This window comes from Ornithodoros turicata, chromosome 7 (genome assembly GCF_037126465.1).
Source record: "Ornithodoros turicata isolate Travis chromosome 7, ASM3712646v1, whole genome shotgun sequence".
Taxonomy (NCBI): Eukaryota; Metazoa; Arthropoda; class Arachnida; order Ixodida; family Argasidae; genus Ornithodoros; species Ornithodoros turicata.
Genome location: NC_088207.1, coordinates 23348667 through 23368516, shown reverse-complemented (window position 1 = coordinate 23368516; position 19850 = coordinate 23348667). Strand labels below are relative to the sequence as shown.

Sequence of the window (19850 nt, the reverse complement as noted above, 5' to 3'; positions counted from 1 at the left end):
CAGAGTGACATCCGCAAACAAGGCAGACCTCTAGCGACTACGGGAAAGAGGTTGGAGTGTGGTCCAGACCCAGATCGTGGAGGAACGAAACACAGGAGCGGCGCCCTCTTTTCAACTGGGAGCAATGTGTCGGCCTGCGCATGGGACTCTGAGATACGCATATCTACCACGTGGCCGCTTTCTTCTCTTTTTTTTTATTTAGAAATTGGCGATAGGCTTTTGCAATGGAGTTCAATGGTATGCCAGCTGTACGCCATTTCCCAGCACTCTTCGGTGCAGTAAGATTATCTGCTGTGAACTGCATGGTTCTTTGTACCTGTGAAGTGTAGAGGCAAGGCAGTAAGAGGAACAAAGAAGGAGCAAGCAATCGCCGGAACCTGATATTAACTCTCACATGTGGTACATTAGCGCAGCATTGATTAGCACAGCACACGGAAATCGGCTCGAAGCGATTAATATCGGTTCAAGCCGTTAGTTTGGTTGCGCTGAACCCGAACCCAAACCGAACCGATGACCTTGACCCGGAACTTGAACCGAACCCCAAAAAATAACGGTTTCGAGCCCTGGATAAGCAGGTTTGAAGCGAGTGGAGATCTCAGGCGACGTTACGACCCGAGACGGTTGCAAGAGGGACGAGCTTGAACGGTCGTTGTCTAGGCGAATTGAAGGTTATTGTCGTGCCATTGCGTGGACACAGGGCGTCGTTGAGTTCGATGCTCTATACCATAGCGTGAAATTTGGAATAGCGATGAAAGAAGTGGTCATTTGTACACCAGACTGAGGCGTGCACTGTTTGAGTTAACAAAATGTGGGAATGGTATTCCTCTACATCATCCTTTGTTTCATCCCATGAATTATCTGCCTCCAAGCGTCGAGAGTGTCACAACCCGTCATCCGCACGTCACGTCATTACCGAGAGAACTGAGTGGTAGAAATGCGAAGCGTGGTGCACGACAGAGCATGTGATCAGTTCCTTGGGTGAGAGTGGATTTTGTCAAATACTATAAAGAAGACATTCATGGACTTCGCAAGGTAAGTTGTGAATTCGGCCGCAAGTCTTTTTACTAAACCTTTTTCTAGCCATCTTCACTGCACTGTCCAAAACAAATATTCAGTTCACAGATGGATGACTGTACGAAGTCACATGCACTGGTGCAACTGCGCAATAGTGTGCTAACCAATACGCAACCGTGGGACACTTACTTGAGTATTTTCTGCATGACATCAGCCCACTTTTCAGTGTCATTTGAACCACGCTTGAATCTTGGGTTCACACGTACCACTATGTAGTTGGGGTATTGGGGGTATTTGTCGGCGTTGTTGAACTGTTTCGCCAAGTTGCTTAGTGACTGCAAACAAAGAATTATGGTGTACTCGCTGCAAGGTTGCACTGACGTGAGTGGTGAACAGATAATATTCAGCATCGTAGTCGGATAACCATTTTGGGATGGGTTCTGGGCAAGGTAGGAGGATTTCATCCCCCCTTCCTAAATGCACTACCGGAATAGGGTGAGACATCGGAACGGGGTTTCAACCCTGCCCCTGCCCTCTATTACGACCTGTCCACCACAATCTTACCCACCACTTCAGAATCGATACACTACAAAAGAATGTGCGTGACCAGACATGTTAATACATTAAGGAAATTCGGGCGCTAACAAACTGTGGGAAAATGCCTCAGCTTCTCTGCTTCGTTTTCTTTATGCAGCGTGTGTGATAAGTGACCCGTGTAACTCTCCCTGGTCTCCCCTAACGGTATTGGAGTTGTCTTTCTCAAAGTACTCCGGATGACTCGATGGAGCACGTTGTTGCCCTCGCAAGTCGAACGCCCACTCAGTCTGAGAAGAATTACACCATCAGATCATTTCGTTTCGCAATCGTCTGGGCTACTGCAAAATTCCGCATGTAGAGGAGCACCATCTCCTCTACATTTGGCGACCCGAACAAAGAACGCCATGTTCAGCTAACTCGGCCCTTCACCATCCCAGATTCTGCATCGACCAATGAATCATTCGTAGCATTTCCCACCTGGTTTTGCTTATTAGTTCTTATAATCAGCAGGCCAGCAGAAGAATCACCCCGAGACCACTGTTCTGGGAGCCGCAGTGGGATCACAGCAAGCTCAATTTCAGGCCTCCACCTGCTTCACGATGTTCTCCCCAGCATTTACACCACCACAACCAGCATTTACGCTCTAGTACCGGTTGCGGTACGGCCGCGCACTTAAGAGCGCTCAACAATCACTTAACCGCTCAAGCACACAAGCACTTAAGCACTCAACGCACTCACACCTCTTCACTGGGGCTCGGTCAGTTCACAGCGCACAAGTCTCTGCCATCCCGCTGCTGCTGCATCAAGTGCCCCAATTCGTCCCGCCGTACATTACTCACGTGTCGTCCTCATTCTCCTCCTCGTGGTGTCGACGCATACCTCAACCGCATAAACTGCTCCGCGTTTAAGGGAGGGGGAGGGGGGGGGGGGTGATGTTGCGGCCTGTGAACGACGACTACTCGCCTCTCCTGCCGTGCCCGACTGCCAGGTTGGACATTTCGTCACCGCCCGGTGAGGACTCTTGTAGAGGAACATGTTCATACCTTTACGGCAGGCGATTCACTATTGCCACCGATTACCAAATGTGGGCATAGCACTTTCTTTCTGGGCGTTGGTACGCAGGATACTTCACTTTCAGCAAAACGACACCGTCGTGAAATTCAGGCCTTGACGTCCTTGTCACGCTTCATTGTGACGTTATCACGACACCTTGTCAGCCCCCAGCTGACTGCTCCCGTATGAAACTTTTCCCGAAACATTCCCCGCACGCGGTATAGTGTCTGTTGCACGAGGATCAGGTGAATGACTAAACTAGCCGCCCTCATATGCGCATATCACACGACTGAAAGTACGAGCTCGCTAATGACATCCTCCACCAGAACAGCTTCTGCCTCAAAGGCGACCATCTGCTTCGTCTTTCGTGACCATCTCCCCTGTCTCCCGGTTTTCGTACTTTTAATCATCTGCTCTTAGTTATCACCACATTCTACGAATCTCTCATATGCCGCTGCCGGACACCTAGGCTTCTACAAAGCGTCCTCCGGTACCAAGAGGTACCGAAGCATCATGAACGCCGATGACAATCAGAAAAACAACCCACGTCACAGCCCACAACTCTTACAGCTTACAGCCACCTTTCTCCGTCCTCGCACCCATTTGAGCGTGTCAGCATTGACCTCTTTCGACAGCTCCCGCTCTCCACCGCCGGCAATCGTCGTCACAATTTACTACCTCATCCGGTACGCTGAAACCGCAGCGCTTCCCGTCGGAAGAAAGTAGCGTCCATCGAAAGAAATCGTCAACTCTTTCATCCTCTATCTTCTCATCAGCCAATGCGCTCCACTCTGTTTATTCAGTGACCGTGGTCGCCAGTCCATTCGCCAGCTCCGCAGCGATAATTTTAAAGGAGCAGTCTAGATGTCTGCAACCTTGTTTGTTCTTGGCCGCTAAGGAATGTAAGGTGCCGGAAAACAGTTTCTGCACAATCAGTACAGCCATAGCAAACTCGCGACTGCTACAGCAGAACCTCCCCGCCCCCCAATCTCCCGCGCGCCAACCACACTGCCTCATCTTAGACAAGTGATGAGAGTCGGGACGCCACCCGACTATAGGTCTGCCACCTGTCTGGATTTCAACCGAACAGTTCGGAAATTGAAGGCTCGCGTTCTGTGTCCGGGTGAATGTGTAATCCGGACATAAAATGTTCGCGAATTGGCCAAGACTTGAGTTTTCCGTTTGCGTCCTCGTCGCCAAAGAAAGAGCGACAACAAGAATGAGCAATCAAAGCTACGCTGACCCACATGAAGATAGTGTACACAGCATTTTATTAGAACTCTCTTTGCGCAGCGCTCAGCATTCAAGCCAGGAGAGAGAACACATATCACGGGCCACTTCCTTTTGACGGCCATAACGGACATTGCATGACGAGCTTGATAAGAATTCATCGCTATTTCATCGCTTTCAAATGCCAGACTTCTTTTTAGACGAGTATCCCTGGTACAGATGGCACCATACATCTCTCATACATCCAACACTTTCTGTTTTCACTATTATTGCAGGGTGTTTCATTTACAATGAGTCAAACTTTTTTTTATAAAAATGGTGCGCTGCATTTGAACAAGACCTAGTGCGTAATGTTCGTAAGGGTCTAGGTATTCTCAGTCTATTCTTTGTTTCCTCTTTTATTAATTAATTCGTTAATTGAAACTAATTGGTGATCCTTTTCACTGCAGGGACTATAGCGGGACTATAGGATCAATGGCGGAGTTGTAGAGGGGAAAGGGGGTCTTCGATTCTCTTACCATGATTATGTACCTCCTCTCAGTTATTTTCTTTCGGTTCGGTTTCCCAAAATGCGGACCTCAGGGGAGCGCTGTATCTGCAGCGTTGTGTTTTTGAAGCAGAACTCACCAGAAATGTTCTTCAGTGAAAGCACACCTTTATTTTGTCAATGTTTTTATGAAAGCCGTCTTGCGGTGCTGGTTATCAGAGGCGAATGCGCGTTAAACTCTGATAATTCCCCTCCCTTTCGAGTTTCATTCCTCCTCCCTTTTACACGTGCTCAAACGCACAGTCGGCTTTGCTACATCTGGAAATGTCGTTAGGCTATAAGCCCTAAGTTTGACGTCTCACATTTTAGTCGCACTTACATGCCCTCGGGAACAAAATAGAATTGAATAGGGAACTTGGCTCGGTACATAACCAAGACATTCAGTTTAGGTTCCAAACATAGTCACCCTAATTGAGAAACTGCAGTGAAAAATTATCTAAAGCGGATAGCTTTTGATGTATAAGACTGTGAAATCACGAGGGAGCGCGAATTCTACAACTGTCCCATTGAGTACTGTGCGTAAGATTTCAAATGCCGGGAGAACAAAAGCCTTAATAGATATACGGATAATTCTTTTTCGGCATAATTTCTCGTATATAGAACTCACAGGATCCAGTGTGGAAGCAGTGATAAGTGTCGACGTTTTCCGCTAAAATGAAATGCAGACACAGCAGCGCGCGTTCTCTCTCCTATGGCCCCGGGCCGTGTAACCAGTATAATTATATTGTTGGGAAAAACTCACGTGACCACTGGCGTCAGGCCGATCGTTGGACGACGGTTGGGTAGCTTTTTGCCCTTTCTTTTTTTTTTTTTTTTTTTGCTTCCATGGGTGACGTGTGCCACTCTAAAAACTGAGCTTCACCGCATAGCACGCTCTGCGCCAACCATTGCCACGAATGATAGGGTTATCACTTCTGATTCGAGGAGAGAGGGAGGTGTACGCCTTTCTGTGTCAATTATCATATATCCAAATTGACACAAAAAGGCGTACGCCTCCCTCTCTCCTCGAATCAGAAGCGATAACCCTATCATTCGTGGCAATGGTTGGCGCAGAGCGTGCTATGCGGTGAAGTTCAGTTTTTAGAGTGTGACGCTGGCGAGGATTTCCCTTTGTCATCTGTTCTCTCCCTCTCCCCCTCTCTGGCGGTTCTGGGTGGCTGTGGATTTTCGTTCGTGTAGAGTGAAATAAATAACTAAACGCGGAAACGCTGGATGTTTCTGCTACACCAAAGTGCTTTATTTTTCCGGTTAGCTATTTCCAAATCACATGTATGCAGTCTGCTGTCGCTGCGCCAAACACGAACATGACATGAACATTGTTTCTAAAGTTCGTGTGATATGACGAAGCAACTGTGCATTCACTGATAGCTGACGTCTGACGTGTAAGATTTCACAGTAGAACAAGAGTATATTGATTGCACACGCACATGCATTCCCAGACCCAGTATGACAGAGAACATGTCCATATCCCTTTGCTGCTTGTGTAGGCGTCTGGCTGACGCGTCACAAAGGAACTTGTGCAGCTGGTATGCCGAAAGATGAAGATGCTCCAACCACTCAGACTGGCTTATCCATGCAGATGCTTTTCTGAAGCAGATATGAGTTCAGTGCTTATACCTGAGCAAGAAAGATCAGAATAGGAATCAGAAACGTGAAACCAAAAATTCTACCTGCCGAAATGATGCGTATATGCCACAGGTGTGGTGCTATGTTATGTTAAGCGGCAGAATGGAATAGGAACTGACTTACCTGTCATCGAGTTGGTAGCGGAAAAAACGCAGTATTGGTCCTTCTTGAATCGTTGTCGCACCAAACAAGCGAAGCAGACGCGCCTTCCACTTATCTATCACTGAATTGACTTGCAGAAGTACCCAAGAGGCTCCCAGTTTTCAGAGTCAATATCGACAACATGTTAAGGGAATGACCCTAAAAACCATCCAAAGCGGTACCGGCATATATGCTTTGCTTGCGTCCCTGCTGCACCCACCATATTTGACACGGGATCACCTCCTTGCGTGTGCATCGGAAAGTTCATAATTTCGAACCGACTAATCAGCACTCGCATACCGGGGGAGCGGCCACAGGAGCCAATGGGCTGGTGAGGGTTGAGAAGTCACGCTTAGACATAAAAATTCTGAGGTTTCATGACGTTTGATGACGTGAAAAGCTAGCAGCGCCTCACTTTAGCCGGCAAAGGAACTCGCGAGTTCCATCCCTTTAGTGTAACAAGCAGGAGGAGGACTGTTAATGACGGCATATCATTCGAGGTCAGTGCCTGTAGTGTTCCTTTTGCCTCTAAGGGTTTCTCCTTTTGTAGTCGGTAAACCTGTTCCCTGGGGGGCATTAGGGGTTGAAAGGGTCACTGCGCTCATGGAGGATTTCATTGTCACGCTGGAGTTTCCCTGAGGGCAATTCTCCTTCAGAGCCCTGAACAACTGATTAGCAGACGACATTTCTCTGAACCAATTAGCGAGCGCCGACAGTATGTCGTCAGCGGCGTCGTAAGGTCAGAGGATGGTGCCTGCCCTCCACTCTCGTTGCGCACGATCGCTTTTTGTGGCGTAGTTTTAGTTCAGTTTCTGGGATAATTATGACTGTGTGGGGTGAATTACTTGTCATGGTGCATTTTACTTGCCTGCTTAACAGCTTTACAGAAAGAAAACAGTGTTAAAAATGCATTATGTGCTACTTTAAGCACTACTTCCGTGTTTCAGTCTTCTATAGTGAATGCGTACATCCAGAAATGGAGATTTCACTGTGTGTATATTTGTCTATATGGGGTGTGGTGTCAGGACCACAAAGAAGAGACAACTGATTCCAAGGAAGGTCGGGATGAGAATGAATGTTAATTCCCGCGCTCTCGCGGTTGTCGAGCGGACGATACCGATGAGAATGCAGAGCATGAAGACGATGCGCTACAGGTGTCCCCCCGCCGTCAGATGCGACGGAGGCGCATCGATGGAGCTGGTCCCCAGGAAACGCGCTTGGGGTTAGGGACAGGCGAAAAGTCGACGGTCTGGAGGGCAAGGGGAAAGTCTTCGTTCTCCACGAAGGCCGGCTTGACGCGGTCGACCGAAACTGTGTCCTGGCGGCCGCCTAGGTCAAGTACCATGGTCTTGTCGGACCGGGAGATGACACGGTAGGGTCCTGTGTAGGGGGGGGGGGGGGGGTCTAGGGACTTGCGAGGTGTTGGAGCCCGGAGGAAAACGTGTGTGGCCTCGGCGAGAGGGGGTGGAACGTAAGAGTTCCGGCCAGAAGGGAACCGTTGAGAAGCAGGCCTAAGGGTCTTGAAGACGTCACGGAGGAGCGAGACGTACTCCCAGTGGCTTATGGCTTGGGGCTGGTTTTCAGAGGAGATGGGAGGTTGTTGGGTGACGAGGTCGGCCGGAAGGCGTAGGGGTGTGCCGAAAACGAGCTCGGCGGCGGAGCAACCTAAGTCCGGTTTGAGGCATGCTCGTACGTGCAGCAGAATGAGTGGGAGAGCGCTGGTCCACTTTTCGGGATGGCGAAGGGCACGGAAGCAGCTTTTCATCTGCCGGTGAAAACGTTCTACCAGACCATTGGCACAAGGATGGTAGGCAGTAGTGCGTGTGCGCGTCGTGCCAAGAAGACCGCAGAGCTCATGGAAGAGGGAAGACTCGAATTGAGCCCCGCGGTCGGTGACGATTTGGTCAGGGGTCCCGTACCAGCAGATCCAGGCGTCGAGAAGAGCGCGGGCAACGGTTTCGGCACGCATGTCGATGATGGGCACCGCTTCTGGCCACCTGGTGAAATGATCCACCATGGTGACGATGTTGCGGAAACCCGATGAGTGAGGTAGAGGACCGACAAAGTCGATGTGGATGATCTGGAATCTGCGGTCCGGTGGAAGGAACTTGCCGGGCGGCGGGCGCGTGTGCCGGACGATCGTCGTTCGTTGGCAGGTGATACAGGGAGAGGTCCAGACTTGGATGACCTTGGCCATGCGCGGCCATACGTAGCGGTCACCGATCAGGCGTCTGGTTGCGCGAATACAAGGATGGGAAACGTCATGAAGGGCGTGGAAGGTGGCGACGGAGACTGGGTGGAACGAACGGCCGCTGGACGCCGGTTGACACGTCGCATATGATGGTGGAGGCGGTGCCGGGAAGAGCGACCTCTTCCAACTGTAGCGATGTTTGCTGGGACGCTCGAAGCGCCCTGAGCTCTTCGTCGGCGCGCTGTTCAGATGCGAGACGTTCAAGCGAAAAGATTTCGGGCGGAAAGACGTTGATACGTCTGAATGCGTCCGCGGGTACGTTAGCCTGGCCGCTGATGTGGGCGAACGTCACTTGGAATTCCGCCAGGAAGGCTAGCTGCCGGATTTCCCGGAGTGAGTGGCTTTGACGGCTAGCCTGAAAGGCGTGGACGAGTGGCTTATGGTCCGTATAAAGTATAAAAGATCGGCCTTCCAGAAAGTAGCGGAAGTACTTGACGGCAGCGAACGCAGCGAGGAGTTCGCCGCCGAAGGCGCTGTAGCGTTGTTGGGCCGACGAGAGTTTGACGGAAAAGAAGGAAATGGGTTGCCACTGCTGGTTGATGTGGTGCTGGAGCACGGCTCCGATGGCTGAGCCGGACGCATCCACTGCTAGTGATGTGAGCGCATCATGCCGGGGGTAGATGAGCATGACGGCGTTTGCGAGTGCCTCTTTGGCAGCCAGGAAAGCGTCCTCGGCATCCGCCGTCCAAGCAAAACCGGCCGCATGGGGAGACTTCTTGGGAGAACGCAGGAGGGCCTCGATCGGCGCCAACACAGACGCGCAGTTCGGAATAAAGCGCCGGTAGAAATTGAGTAGCCCAAGGTAGCGTCGAAGCTGGCGCAGTGTAGCCGGTCTTGGAAATTCGCGGACGGCCTGTACCTTCGAAGGAAGCGGTCGGATGCCGTTGCAATCGAGGTGGTGGCCAAGGAATTCGAGGGACGCGGCTCCGAACTGGCACTTTTGCACATTGATTATGATGCCGTATTCTTCGAGGCGCGCGAAGAGCTGGCGTAAATGGAGGCGAAGTTGTTCGGGGCTTTCGCTTGCAACGAGTAGATCATCCATATACGCAAACACGAAGGGTAGTCCCCTTACCACCGAATCAATAAAACGCTGAAATGTTTGGGCTGCGTTTTTCAATCCAAAAGGCATCCTAACGAACTCGAAGAGGCCTAATGGAGTCGTTACTGCTGTTTTATGGATGTCCTCTGGAGCCATGGGAATCTGATGGTACGCCTTTGTTAAATCAATTTTGGAGAAGGTGGTGGAGCCCTGGAGGTTAACGGCGAAGTCCTGCATGTTGGGGAGTGGATAGCGGTCAGGTAGTGTGGTAAGGTTTAGCGCGCGGTAATCACAACATGGTCTCCAGTCCTCGGTCTTCTTGGGAACCATGTGTAACGGTGACGACCAGTTGCTCGAGGACGGTCTCACCGCCCCAATGTCCATCATGTGTTGGAATTCCGCCTTGGCAATTACCAGCTTCTCTGGGGCTAAACGACGGAAACGAGACGAGGCTGGTTGGCCGGAGGGTATGATGCTATGGACTACATCATGCTTTACGGGCTTGGACCAGTCGGTGGGCTGCGTGAGGGACGGGAAATCCTTCAGGAGCTCGGCATAAGGAGACTCGAGTGCGGAGAGAGACTCGGCTTCAAAAAAGGGGGCTGAGTGAGCAGTAATCCCGTGCACCGTGAGGGAGGTAGTCGAGTCGACAAGTCGGCGCCGAGCGAGGTCCACTAAGAGGCCAAAGTGCTCCAAAAAGTCCGCGCCGAGGATGGGCTGGCTGACGGAGGCGATGATGAAGAGCCATTTGAACTGCCGCCGGAGGCCAAGATCGATGGTAAGAGATTTTTGTCCGAACACCGGGATGCTCGTGTTGTTCACCGCGGTCAGGAACCAAATGGGGTTCTGATGACGCTGGGCAGCTGTTGCGGGAAGAACGCTGACCGCAGCACCGGTGTCGACAAGCATCTTGAGTTTGGAGTTCCGGTCGGTCACGTAGAAGAGGCGACTGGGTGAGGGCTTGGGGTTGTCGCCTGTCGCCGCTAACGACGCCCCGCGCCGTTTCGCGGCCACTGGCACGGGCAGTCAGCGGGGGGGGGGGGGGGGGGGGCGCCTCGACGCAGGGGATGGCGAGCGGGAGCGGCGAGGGCTCCTAAATCGAGGGCGGAAAGTTCGCTGAGCGGACGGGGGGCGAGGGCGAGGATCTTGGGAAACCCTACACGTGAGACGTTCTTCGATGAGGTGACGCAGCTCTTGAACTTCCTCGCGAAGCTGTGTAACGGAATCCTGTCCCGAGGGGGGAACTTCCGGTACCACAGGGATGGGCGCAGGAGCAAGCGTAGGGGAAGTCGTAGTCGGAATATGAGCAATACTGTCTCGCGATACCTCGGTTATTCTGTCTGCGACATCAGCGAGGGCCTCGAGGGTAGAGTCGGGCAGGGCCGCGAGCACCATACGAGTCTGGGGAGGCAGCCGGTTAAGGAAAAGTTCCTTGAGGAGTGATTGATCAAAGGTTGGAAGCCGCGTACCTAGAAGGCTCTGCATGTGGCGGAGCAATTGGCTAGGCTTGCGATCGCCCAGTTCTTCGGCCGAGAGCAGTCGTCGCAAACGCTCGCGCTCCGAGGCCATTATTCGGTCCGTGACAGCCTTACGAAGAACGTCGTATGGGTTGGGCGTGGGCGGAGCAGTCAAAATATCCATGACCTCGATCGCGATTTCTGGTGGCAGGTTGCTGACGATATGATGAAATTTGGTGGTCTGTTGAGTGACGCTGGCTAAGGCGAATTGGCTGTCGGCCATCTGGAACCATAGGTCCGGATGAGCGGCGAAAAACGGGGAAAGGCGGACGCCAACCCGAGCGATAGTGGAGCCCGAGACGTCGGTGCCCTGGGAGCCTCCGGGAGTCGGAAGCATTGGTAAGCAGGGAATGTTCGGTTCGGGTCACCAGTTGTAGTGTCAGGACCACAAAGAAGAGACAACTGATTCCAAGGAAGGTCGGGATGAGAATGAATGTTTAATTCCCGCGCTCGCGCGGTTGTCGAGCGGACGATACCGATGAGAATGCAGAGGATGAAGACGATGCGCTACATGGGGTGCCACAAAAGCGTATCTAAACCGTGAAACGATGTTTTCCCCTGTGGCCAGCCCTTTCCTACGCGGTTCATATGTACACGCTTCAAAATGCCTTATTTTTCGCTGTTCTAGCTCATGACATGTTTACGAAAGATGTCTCAATAGAAGTTCGGTAACATTTTTGCAACCAGGTATACGACTAAGGCATCCCAAGGCGCAAAATATATTGGCCCAATATTGGGCCAAGGTGGCTTGGGATATCAACCGTGGAGAACATGGAGAACTGATGTTCTGAGGCGAGCAACATAGAAGGGACAATCACATACAAGGCCTCAAGTTGCCTAAGAAAGTAACGATGAAAGATGAAAGTCACTGAAAAGGTTAGCCAGCTGTAGGACTCGAACCCACATCTTTTGGATTACCGGTCCAGGGCTCTACCAATTGAGCTAAGCTAACACGCCTTCTCAGCGACTTCCAGGGTGAGTCATCTGAAGGGACAAACCAGTCACTCTCTTTCACTCATCCTCCTTTCACTCTTACATTTTTGCGCACTCGTACACACATTCATACGAGAGGGATCGACGCATGCGGCAAATGTTGAACGTGGAGAACTGATGTTCTGAGGCTGGAACAACATAGAAGGAACAATCACATACAAGGCCTCAACTTGCCTAAGAAAGTAACGATGAAAGATGAAAGTCACTGAAAAGGTTAGCCAGCTGTAGGACTCGAACCCACATCTTCTGGAGTACCGGCCCTGGATCGGTAATCCAGAAGATGTTCGACATGAAAACCAGTAAGAGCCGATGGTAGCCAGGACCGGGCCGTAAGGCGAGCCAAGCTGGGAGACTCCTGATTGGCCGAATGTAAGCATCATAGTTCAGTTTCATTGGTTACATGCCCAGTGTTGCGTGAATTATCTCAAACTATGGGCTCTATGGTGAGCTGTGGGAGCCTGGCCACACGCAGTTCAGAGCGCACTTTAGCGCACGATGCCATTTATCGTGCGCGGGTAAAATGTTCATTTCTCTTAAAAGCAGCTCATCCAGGTTCACGGCCTGAGCTCACCTCGACATCCTCAAGGCGCCCTTTCCAACAATCGTACACGCTTCTCTATCACGCAGCGAGCATTATGTTAGCCATTTTTGGTCGTCAAAAGGGGATGGTGCCGGAGTGGTGCGAAAACAAGATGGCGCTCTTGTTCTCCCTTGGATCTCAGTGTCGATACTCTGAAGCGAAGCTTATTTAGTGACTCAAGGTTTCTGAGTCACAATCCGTAAGAAGTGCGAGTGGGTCAATACGCCGACTAAGCATAGTCCACGCGGTTTGTTTACAACCGGTAGACAGGAGACTCCTCGGGACAATTTAGTCGAGAGGATGATCCTCCAAGAGGAGGAAGCTATACGGATAAAGATGCAGTCGAAACAACTTACTTCCAGCCAGCTGTTGGTGAGTCTTATAAACTTGTCCCCGAATTTTGTATCCAGTTCGATGTTCGCTCCGTAGTGGCGAACCCAGTTTTCCCACCCGGTACGCAGACGGTCCGTCGCGAGACTGAGTTGTACAACGCTGCTAGCCTCAGTATGCGTCAGTTCGCTGGAATTACACAAATACAAGCAAATATAAAGTAAATGTTGATGTTTCAAGCGTTGAAAGTAAATGCAAACGCAAAAATGCTAAGCGAACGAAGGAATGTGCGATGAAAAATTGTGGGGTGATATTCGAGCAACTTCGAATGTTTTCGAATGCGCCCTGTGTTCAAGAAAGGACGACGAGACCAGCCCGATAGTTACGGCGAACTCGCGTGATCATTTCATGACATTTCTTTTTCTTCGGTTATACACACACACACACACACAGATGTATATATACATACATATATATAATGAGAGAAAAAGCCGCTAAAGGAACAAGTAAATGACACTAGACGTGTTTGAAATTCAAAATGGCTACGCACTGCTATGGCTGCACGCAGGGAAACCATCTGCATGCAGAGAAGCCATCTTAATCTGTAATTTTGAATTTCAAACACGTCTAGTGTCATTTACTTGTTCCTTTAATGGCCTTTTTTCTGGCATTATAATTCACTGGCTTGCACTGTGGCACTGAGGAGTGCTCAGTCACCCTCCCAGGTGTATATCGCTCGCTGAGTGACCCCTGGTTTGCAAATTCCGAATGATGCGCAGCTACCCAGAGCTGACTACCCGCAAACACGGCGAAACACGTGTCCTCTGGTGCTGTCGCATCGTTCCATGAGTGTCTGTTTCTGTGCGTGCAGCCATGGAAGCCATCTTAATCTGTAATTTTGAATTTCAAATACGTCTAGTGTCATTTACTTGTTCCTTTAATGGCTTTTCACCCATTCATTATATATATATATATACATATAAGTAAAATAATAAGACGTGGACGACAGGTTACAGGAAAGTTAATTTATTTAATGGGTAATTTAACATAGAGATTATAATATGCTAGCTATGAAACGTTTAAAAGAACGGTCGACGTTTCGACAGTAGCACTGTCTTCGTCAGATCCTGTCTGTCGTCCACGTATTATTATTTCACTTTTATTCAGCTTCGTAGCCGTGTGATATATTAACCTCTTTAACCTATATATATACAGGGTGTTTCAAAAAACGTGTCATTCGGATTTTATAAAAAAACGGGGCGACGGAAAAATACGGGGTAAACGGCACTTGTGTGGCAACTGAATTTGCCATCTTGTAAAAATATTTTCATTTTATTTTAATTAAAAGAAATTGAATTTCTTTAATTGAACTTCAAAATTTCCCAAGTCAACCTCACATTTTTTTTACAGAATTAGAGAGCCCGTAGCGAACTTAGTCAGAACCACCAAGAAATCCGATCGATATTGCAAAGGGAACTCCCCAAAAAAAGTCCAGAAGTTGAGGCTTCAGAGTTTCGGGTATTCAACAGCGCACCAAATCAGTCAAAAAGATGCGCGGAGGGCAGGACATGTCCCTGCCCCCATGAAGAACAGTTTATCGCCGGACCGGCGTGCAGCACAAGACGCGCCGATAACAAGGCGGGTGACATTCCACCATACGTTGATAAGCGGCAAACAAAAATGATTCCGCCTCTTTTTTCCCGCCCTGTTCTTTTTTTTTTTTCGACCTTCTATCTTTCATGGGGGCAGGAGCAAGTCCTCCTCTCCACGAATCTTTGCGTCTGATTTCGTGCGCCGTTGAATACCCGAAACTTTGAAGCCTCAATTTCGGGACTTTTTTTTTGGGCAGTTCCATTTGCAATATCGAGCGGATTTCTTGGTGGATCTGACAAAGTTCGCTACGAGCTCTCTAATTCTGTAAAAATAACGTTAGGTTGACTTGGAAAATTTTGGAGTTCAATTAAAGAAATTCAATTTATTTTAATTAAAATCAAATGAAAATATTTTTGCAAGATGGCAAATTCAGTTGCCACACAAATGCCGTTTACCCCGTATTTTTCCGACGCCCCGTTTTTCTATAAAGTCCGAATGACACGTTTTTTGAAACACCCTGTATATACAGGGTGTCCCAGGAAACGTGTCACTGAATTATAATGAAAAACTACACCACTTAGAGTCATGCGGTCAATGGCATTTGTTCTTACTGGGTTTTTGCCACCTCCTCATGTGAATGTCGTGTAACGTACGTTTAATTATGTAAATTTTTGCGAGCTTAAGTCGGAAATTTGCCTAGTAAAGGTTACTTTTTTACGCCGCCAATGTGAAGAGCGTGACTAATTTAGTCAAATTAATGATAATTGACAGGGGTATTCAGGAGCTATCCCATCGGAAAAAAATAGCCGAACATCATGCTCTACGGAGGTCGCACAGAATAGCGCACGATGCATTTTTCAGCGCAATCTTAGTCAGTCCGACGAAAGGAGGTTGGAAACCCAGCCCCCCCCGACATCGCAGAAAGAGATAAAACAGGAACGGCTTATCACGTCCGACTTTCGCTGGGATAATGCTTTCCCTCTCCCAATTTTAGGAACTGTTTCTTTTTTTACTATCACTCTGTGGGCTGGCTTCGGAACCTCCTTTCGTCGCACTGAGAGCGATTGCGCTCAAAAAGTCATCGCGCGCTATGGTCCGGTGCTCCGAAAAGCATGATATTCGGCTATTTTTTCCGATGGGATAGCTCGTGAATATCACTGTGAATTATGATGAATTTGAGCGAATTCGGCACGCTCTTCATATTGGTGGGGTAAAAAAGTGACCTTTACTTGGCAAATTTCCGAGTTCAGTTCGCAAATATTTACATAATTAAACTTGGAGTGCATGACATTCACATTAGGAGGGGGCAAAAACCTAATAAGAACAAATGCTGTTGACCGCATGATTCTAGGTGGCGTAGTTTTTTTATTATAATTCAATGACACGTTTTCTGGGACACCCTGTATATAAAGAAGCGTTATACAAACCACACGGAGGAGGGCCGTTAGGCTCCATGCGTTTTATAACGAGCGTTCTGGGTGGTGCAAGGTCTTACTATGTACTGATGCTCAATCCGTAGAGGGTGTTTGGTTTCTGTTGAGATTCTTTGTAGTACTTCTCCAGTGATGTTGATCCCACTAATAAGTGTTCGACGCTCACATCCATATATAGCATGTCACAGACGCCGTCCTCGGGAAGTATAGTATTTACGTCCGTGTGATCCGTCAGTTGGCAGATCAGAGAATGGTCAACTAACCGAAGGACTGCAAGGGAAGATGATGTATCGGGTAGTTAGTTCATAAACAATATGACACATTTCGCGTATAAACTCAGAAACAGTGAGAACTAATTGGATTGACCTAACAATACTGACATACTTCATCATGACCATTAATGTGATTCGTTATGAAGTGACCAGACGTCCCGAATTATACGAGTCGTGTTCATTTTCAGTTGTTCTGCCGTCGTTCCACCGCCCTGCCTGGTGACGGCTTTTGGAACAGCTTTGGCAGCGATGAGCTCCGTGTGGAAGAAATCAGCAGAAGCGCTTTTAACTTTCACGCCGCTCCCATGTTCCTACAATTTCATGGCCCTGTCGAACCAAAACAAGCACGCATGACCTGCTGTTCGTCAATCTGCCGAAGTGGGGGCATTTCAACTTGTTCCTCTGTACTACACTCTTAAAAATGAACTTCACCGTATAGCACGCTCCTAGCTAACCATCATCTCGGGTGATATACTAGTTATCTGCTCTGATTTGTTGAAAATGGGGGGCGCACGCCCTTTTGTGACACTTATGAAGTTCATAAGTGTCACAGAAATGTTTTCACAGTTTTCAACAAATCAGGGCAGATAACTATCATTCGAGATGATGGTTGGCTGGAGCGTGCAATGCGGTGAAGTTCATTTTGAAGAGTGTAGAGTATTCATCCTGTGAAATATGAAGTTGAAAATCGTTGAAGTAGCGAAAATGTTCGATATTAACCGTGGCCACGAACGGTGGCTGCAACGACCCGCCTACGAGGCACAATGCACGTGACGTCAGTCACAGCGGATGTTGTCGATTCGCGGACGGTCTTTTGCGAGAAAATTGCCAAATCTGCAAGCTTGTGCAAACTTCGCCACGCCTGACCTGCTTCAGTTTCAAGGGGGGGTCTGTGCTCCCGGTCGCTGACAATGCTGAGGAGTGGACGTTGAGAGGAGTGATGTTGATGACGTAAGACCACTCCGAAGGGATGTATCCTGCGATCATGCCCTGCTGCTTTTGCGTGGTAATTGCGCCCCCGGTGCAATGAATATGGTTAAAAGTCGATGTGTGCATGATAGCGAGGGATCATGAGGACCGTTTCCGGCAGAGTACTCGCAATTCGCCAAAAGCATTTCATGGTCCCCTTAGTTATCAGTGATGTCCACTAAATGCACAGTTTTCATGCAATATTCCGTGCGTCATAAAACGTGTTGAGAAATTTGTTCAATTTCTCTACACCCGCACGGATTTCTTTTGACCTAGAATCTATTCGAGCGCGTGTGATTAGTAGAGCGCAGGCCGGCCTCTGTGGTTCATTCGGTAACGTGTTGGCTTGCTGAGCTCAAGATCGCTGGTTTGACCCTGGCCGAGGACTCGGTAGTGATGTGGGGGAGGTAGACATCGTTTCTAGCACCGTGTGTCCGAGTTTTCTGGAGCACGTCAAAGGAACCCCAGGTGGTCGGAATTATCCGCAGCATGCCGCCACACTATAGGCTGACACCTTATGTGTAAATGTACTCCAATTACTCTTACTTATGGGCACCGCAAGTCTAACATGTCCAGAAATGACATTTTAGTTACGACAATAAACAATTGGCGGAGCTTGAAAATCTTCATCACTGCTCGTCCGTTACCTTGGTATACAGGAGGCTTATTTTTATTCGTTACAGAATTTTCATTAAAAACTAGCAGAGCAAAATAGATGCCGTTTTTGCAGTTGAGTGATATAGCCAGGCGAACATTCTCTCTAAGAAAGTATGTAACTACAGGATCACTAGTTACCTAAAATTCACTAATTCACTCTTTAATTTAAACTCAACAGAACGGGAGCTATTCCTCGTTGAAAGACATCCCCTTAACGCGCACCTCTGCTTAAATGTCCATCGCTGAAATTCCCTATGCAAATGAGCCGACGCATGAGCTTCGCACACGAGCGCAGAAATTGTGACAAGATCCACGTGAGAGGGTCACGTGCTTTGGAGCGATGGAGCTGATTGGTGTACACATGGACTTCACCACATAGCACGCTCCTAGCCAACCATCATGCCGAGTGACATCGTTCCCTACCTTGATTTGTAGAAAACGGAAGGCGCACGCCTTTTTGTGACACTTATGCAGAAATGTAAATTGTCAAGAAAAGGCGTACGCCCCCGTTTTCAACAAATCATGTGAAAGAAAGATGTCACTCGAGACGATGGTTGGCTTGGAGCGTGATTCGTGGAGCAGAAGGTATGATATGTGGTGAAGTTCATTTTCAAGAGTGTAGGAGCTAATCTGTTGACCAGATAGACCGCTGTCGGACCTAGATATGGCGAAGGTCGCTCCATTTCTGCTCTCGAAAGATGCGTAGTTCTTGTTTCGGCTCATTTGCATAGCGAAATTCAGCGATGGATATTTCAACATACGTATGCGTTTCAGGGATTTTTAAACATGGAATGGCTTCATCTGCTTTTCTGTTATCTCGCTTTTGCCCGCAATTAAAGAAAATCCCCGAAATAAAGAGTTTGTGAATTAGTGATCTTGTAGTTGCATACTTTCTTCGAGTGAACTTTCTTCGAGTGAAACTTTCTTCGAGTGAATGTTCACAGGGCCATATTACTCAACTGCAACAGCTCCATCTATTTTGTTCCGCTAGTTTAATAAAAATTCTGTAAGGAATAAAAATAAACACCCTGTATAGCCATAACACAATGCTGTGGAGTAGACTATCGAGCGCCTCGACCTGGCTATTGCTTTCATTAGGCGTACCATTATGCACGGCACAAAATAGGCTCCTCCTCCCGTTTTCAACAAATCAGGGGCGAGAACGTTGTCATTCGGGGTGGTGGTTGGCTGGGAGCGTGCTATGTGGTGAAGTTCATTTTTAAGAGTGTAGGTTTATCGGTACATTATTTCAACTTCCTCGGGGGATCTGTGCGTGTGTGTGTGTGGAGGGGGGGGGGGGGGGCGTTCGCACACTATTTTTACAGAACTTCACCACAGACCAAATTGTGTAGATGCAGGCTAGCTGGCGGTTGAACTCCTGAGTCTGGAGTCAAGACTCAAGTTTTTACATTACGGTGTTCACCACAGAGAACGCTCCTCTAACCAACCATCATCCCTAATGACACCCCTCTGTCGTCTAATTTGTTGAAAACGGTACGCGTTACGCATTTCTTTTTGTGACAGTTATGTCCTGGAGCACACCGCCGTTTTCAACAAATCAAGGGGCGAGACGAACGGTGTCATTCGGGATGATGGTTGGCGAGGAGGTGTTATACGGTGAAGTACGGTGGTGGTTTTAAGTGTGGTGCACGTGTTGAAGCTCTGGGCTGAGCCAACCTCGTACCTCGGTCTTCCAACGAATATTATGTATAAGATTGCAATTTTGTCTACTTGCAAGATGCCTACCTCAAAATACCCCCCCCCCCAATCAATAAAACTAACCAGCTGGCATGGGTGGATCGCGTGGCCTCAAATGATACACGCCCGGCTTATACTCGGTATGATTTCCATTGATGAATTTGTATCCTAAGAACTTCATGCACGCTCCGACACCTGGTTCTTTACAGGACCTTTAACGTTAAGAAGACCAGTTTATTGCGCTATCTTACTGACGAAGGAAGGATTTCATAAAGGATGAAATATGAAAACTAACTTACGAGTGCAGATGGACATAAGTTTTACTGGCATCACGGTCCTGGCCATAAATCGCAGTACAGAAACACCG

At 48.8% G+C, this 19850-nt stretch overlaps 1 protein-coding gene across 1 annotated transcript in view; it reads right to left on the bottom strand.

The window, feature by feature from the left end:
* LOC135399697 (uncharacterized) overlaps positions 1-19850 on the bottom strand; it is a 65096-nt gene that overhangs the window by 27824 nt on the left and 17422 nt on the right. Inside the window, exons 5-7 of the mRNA XM_064631429.1 lie at positions 15950-16157; positions 12888-13050; positions 1204-1349 (exon numbers count right to left, since the gene is read on the bottom strand). Coding sequence (XP_064487499.1) covers positions 1204-1349; positions 12888-13050; positions 15950-16068 — 428 coding nt within the window. The 5' untranslated portion in view covers positions 16069-16157. The remainder of the gene's footprint in view (positions 1-1203; positions 1350-12887; positions 13051-15949; positions 16158-19850) is intronic.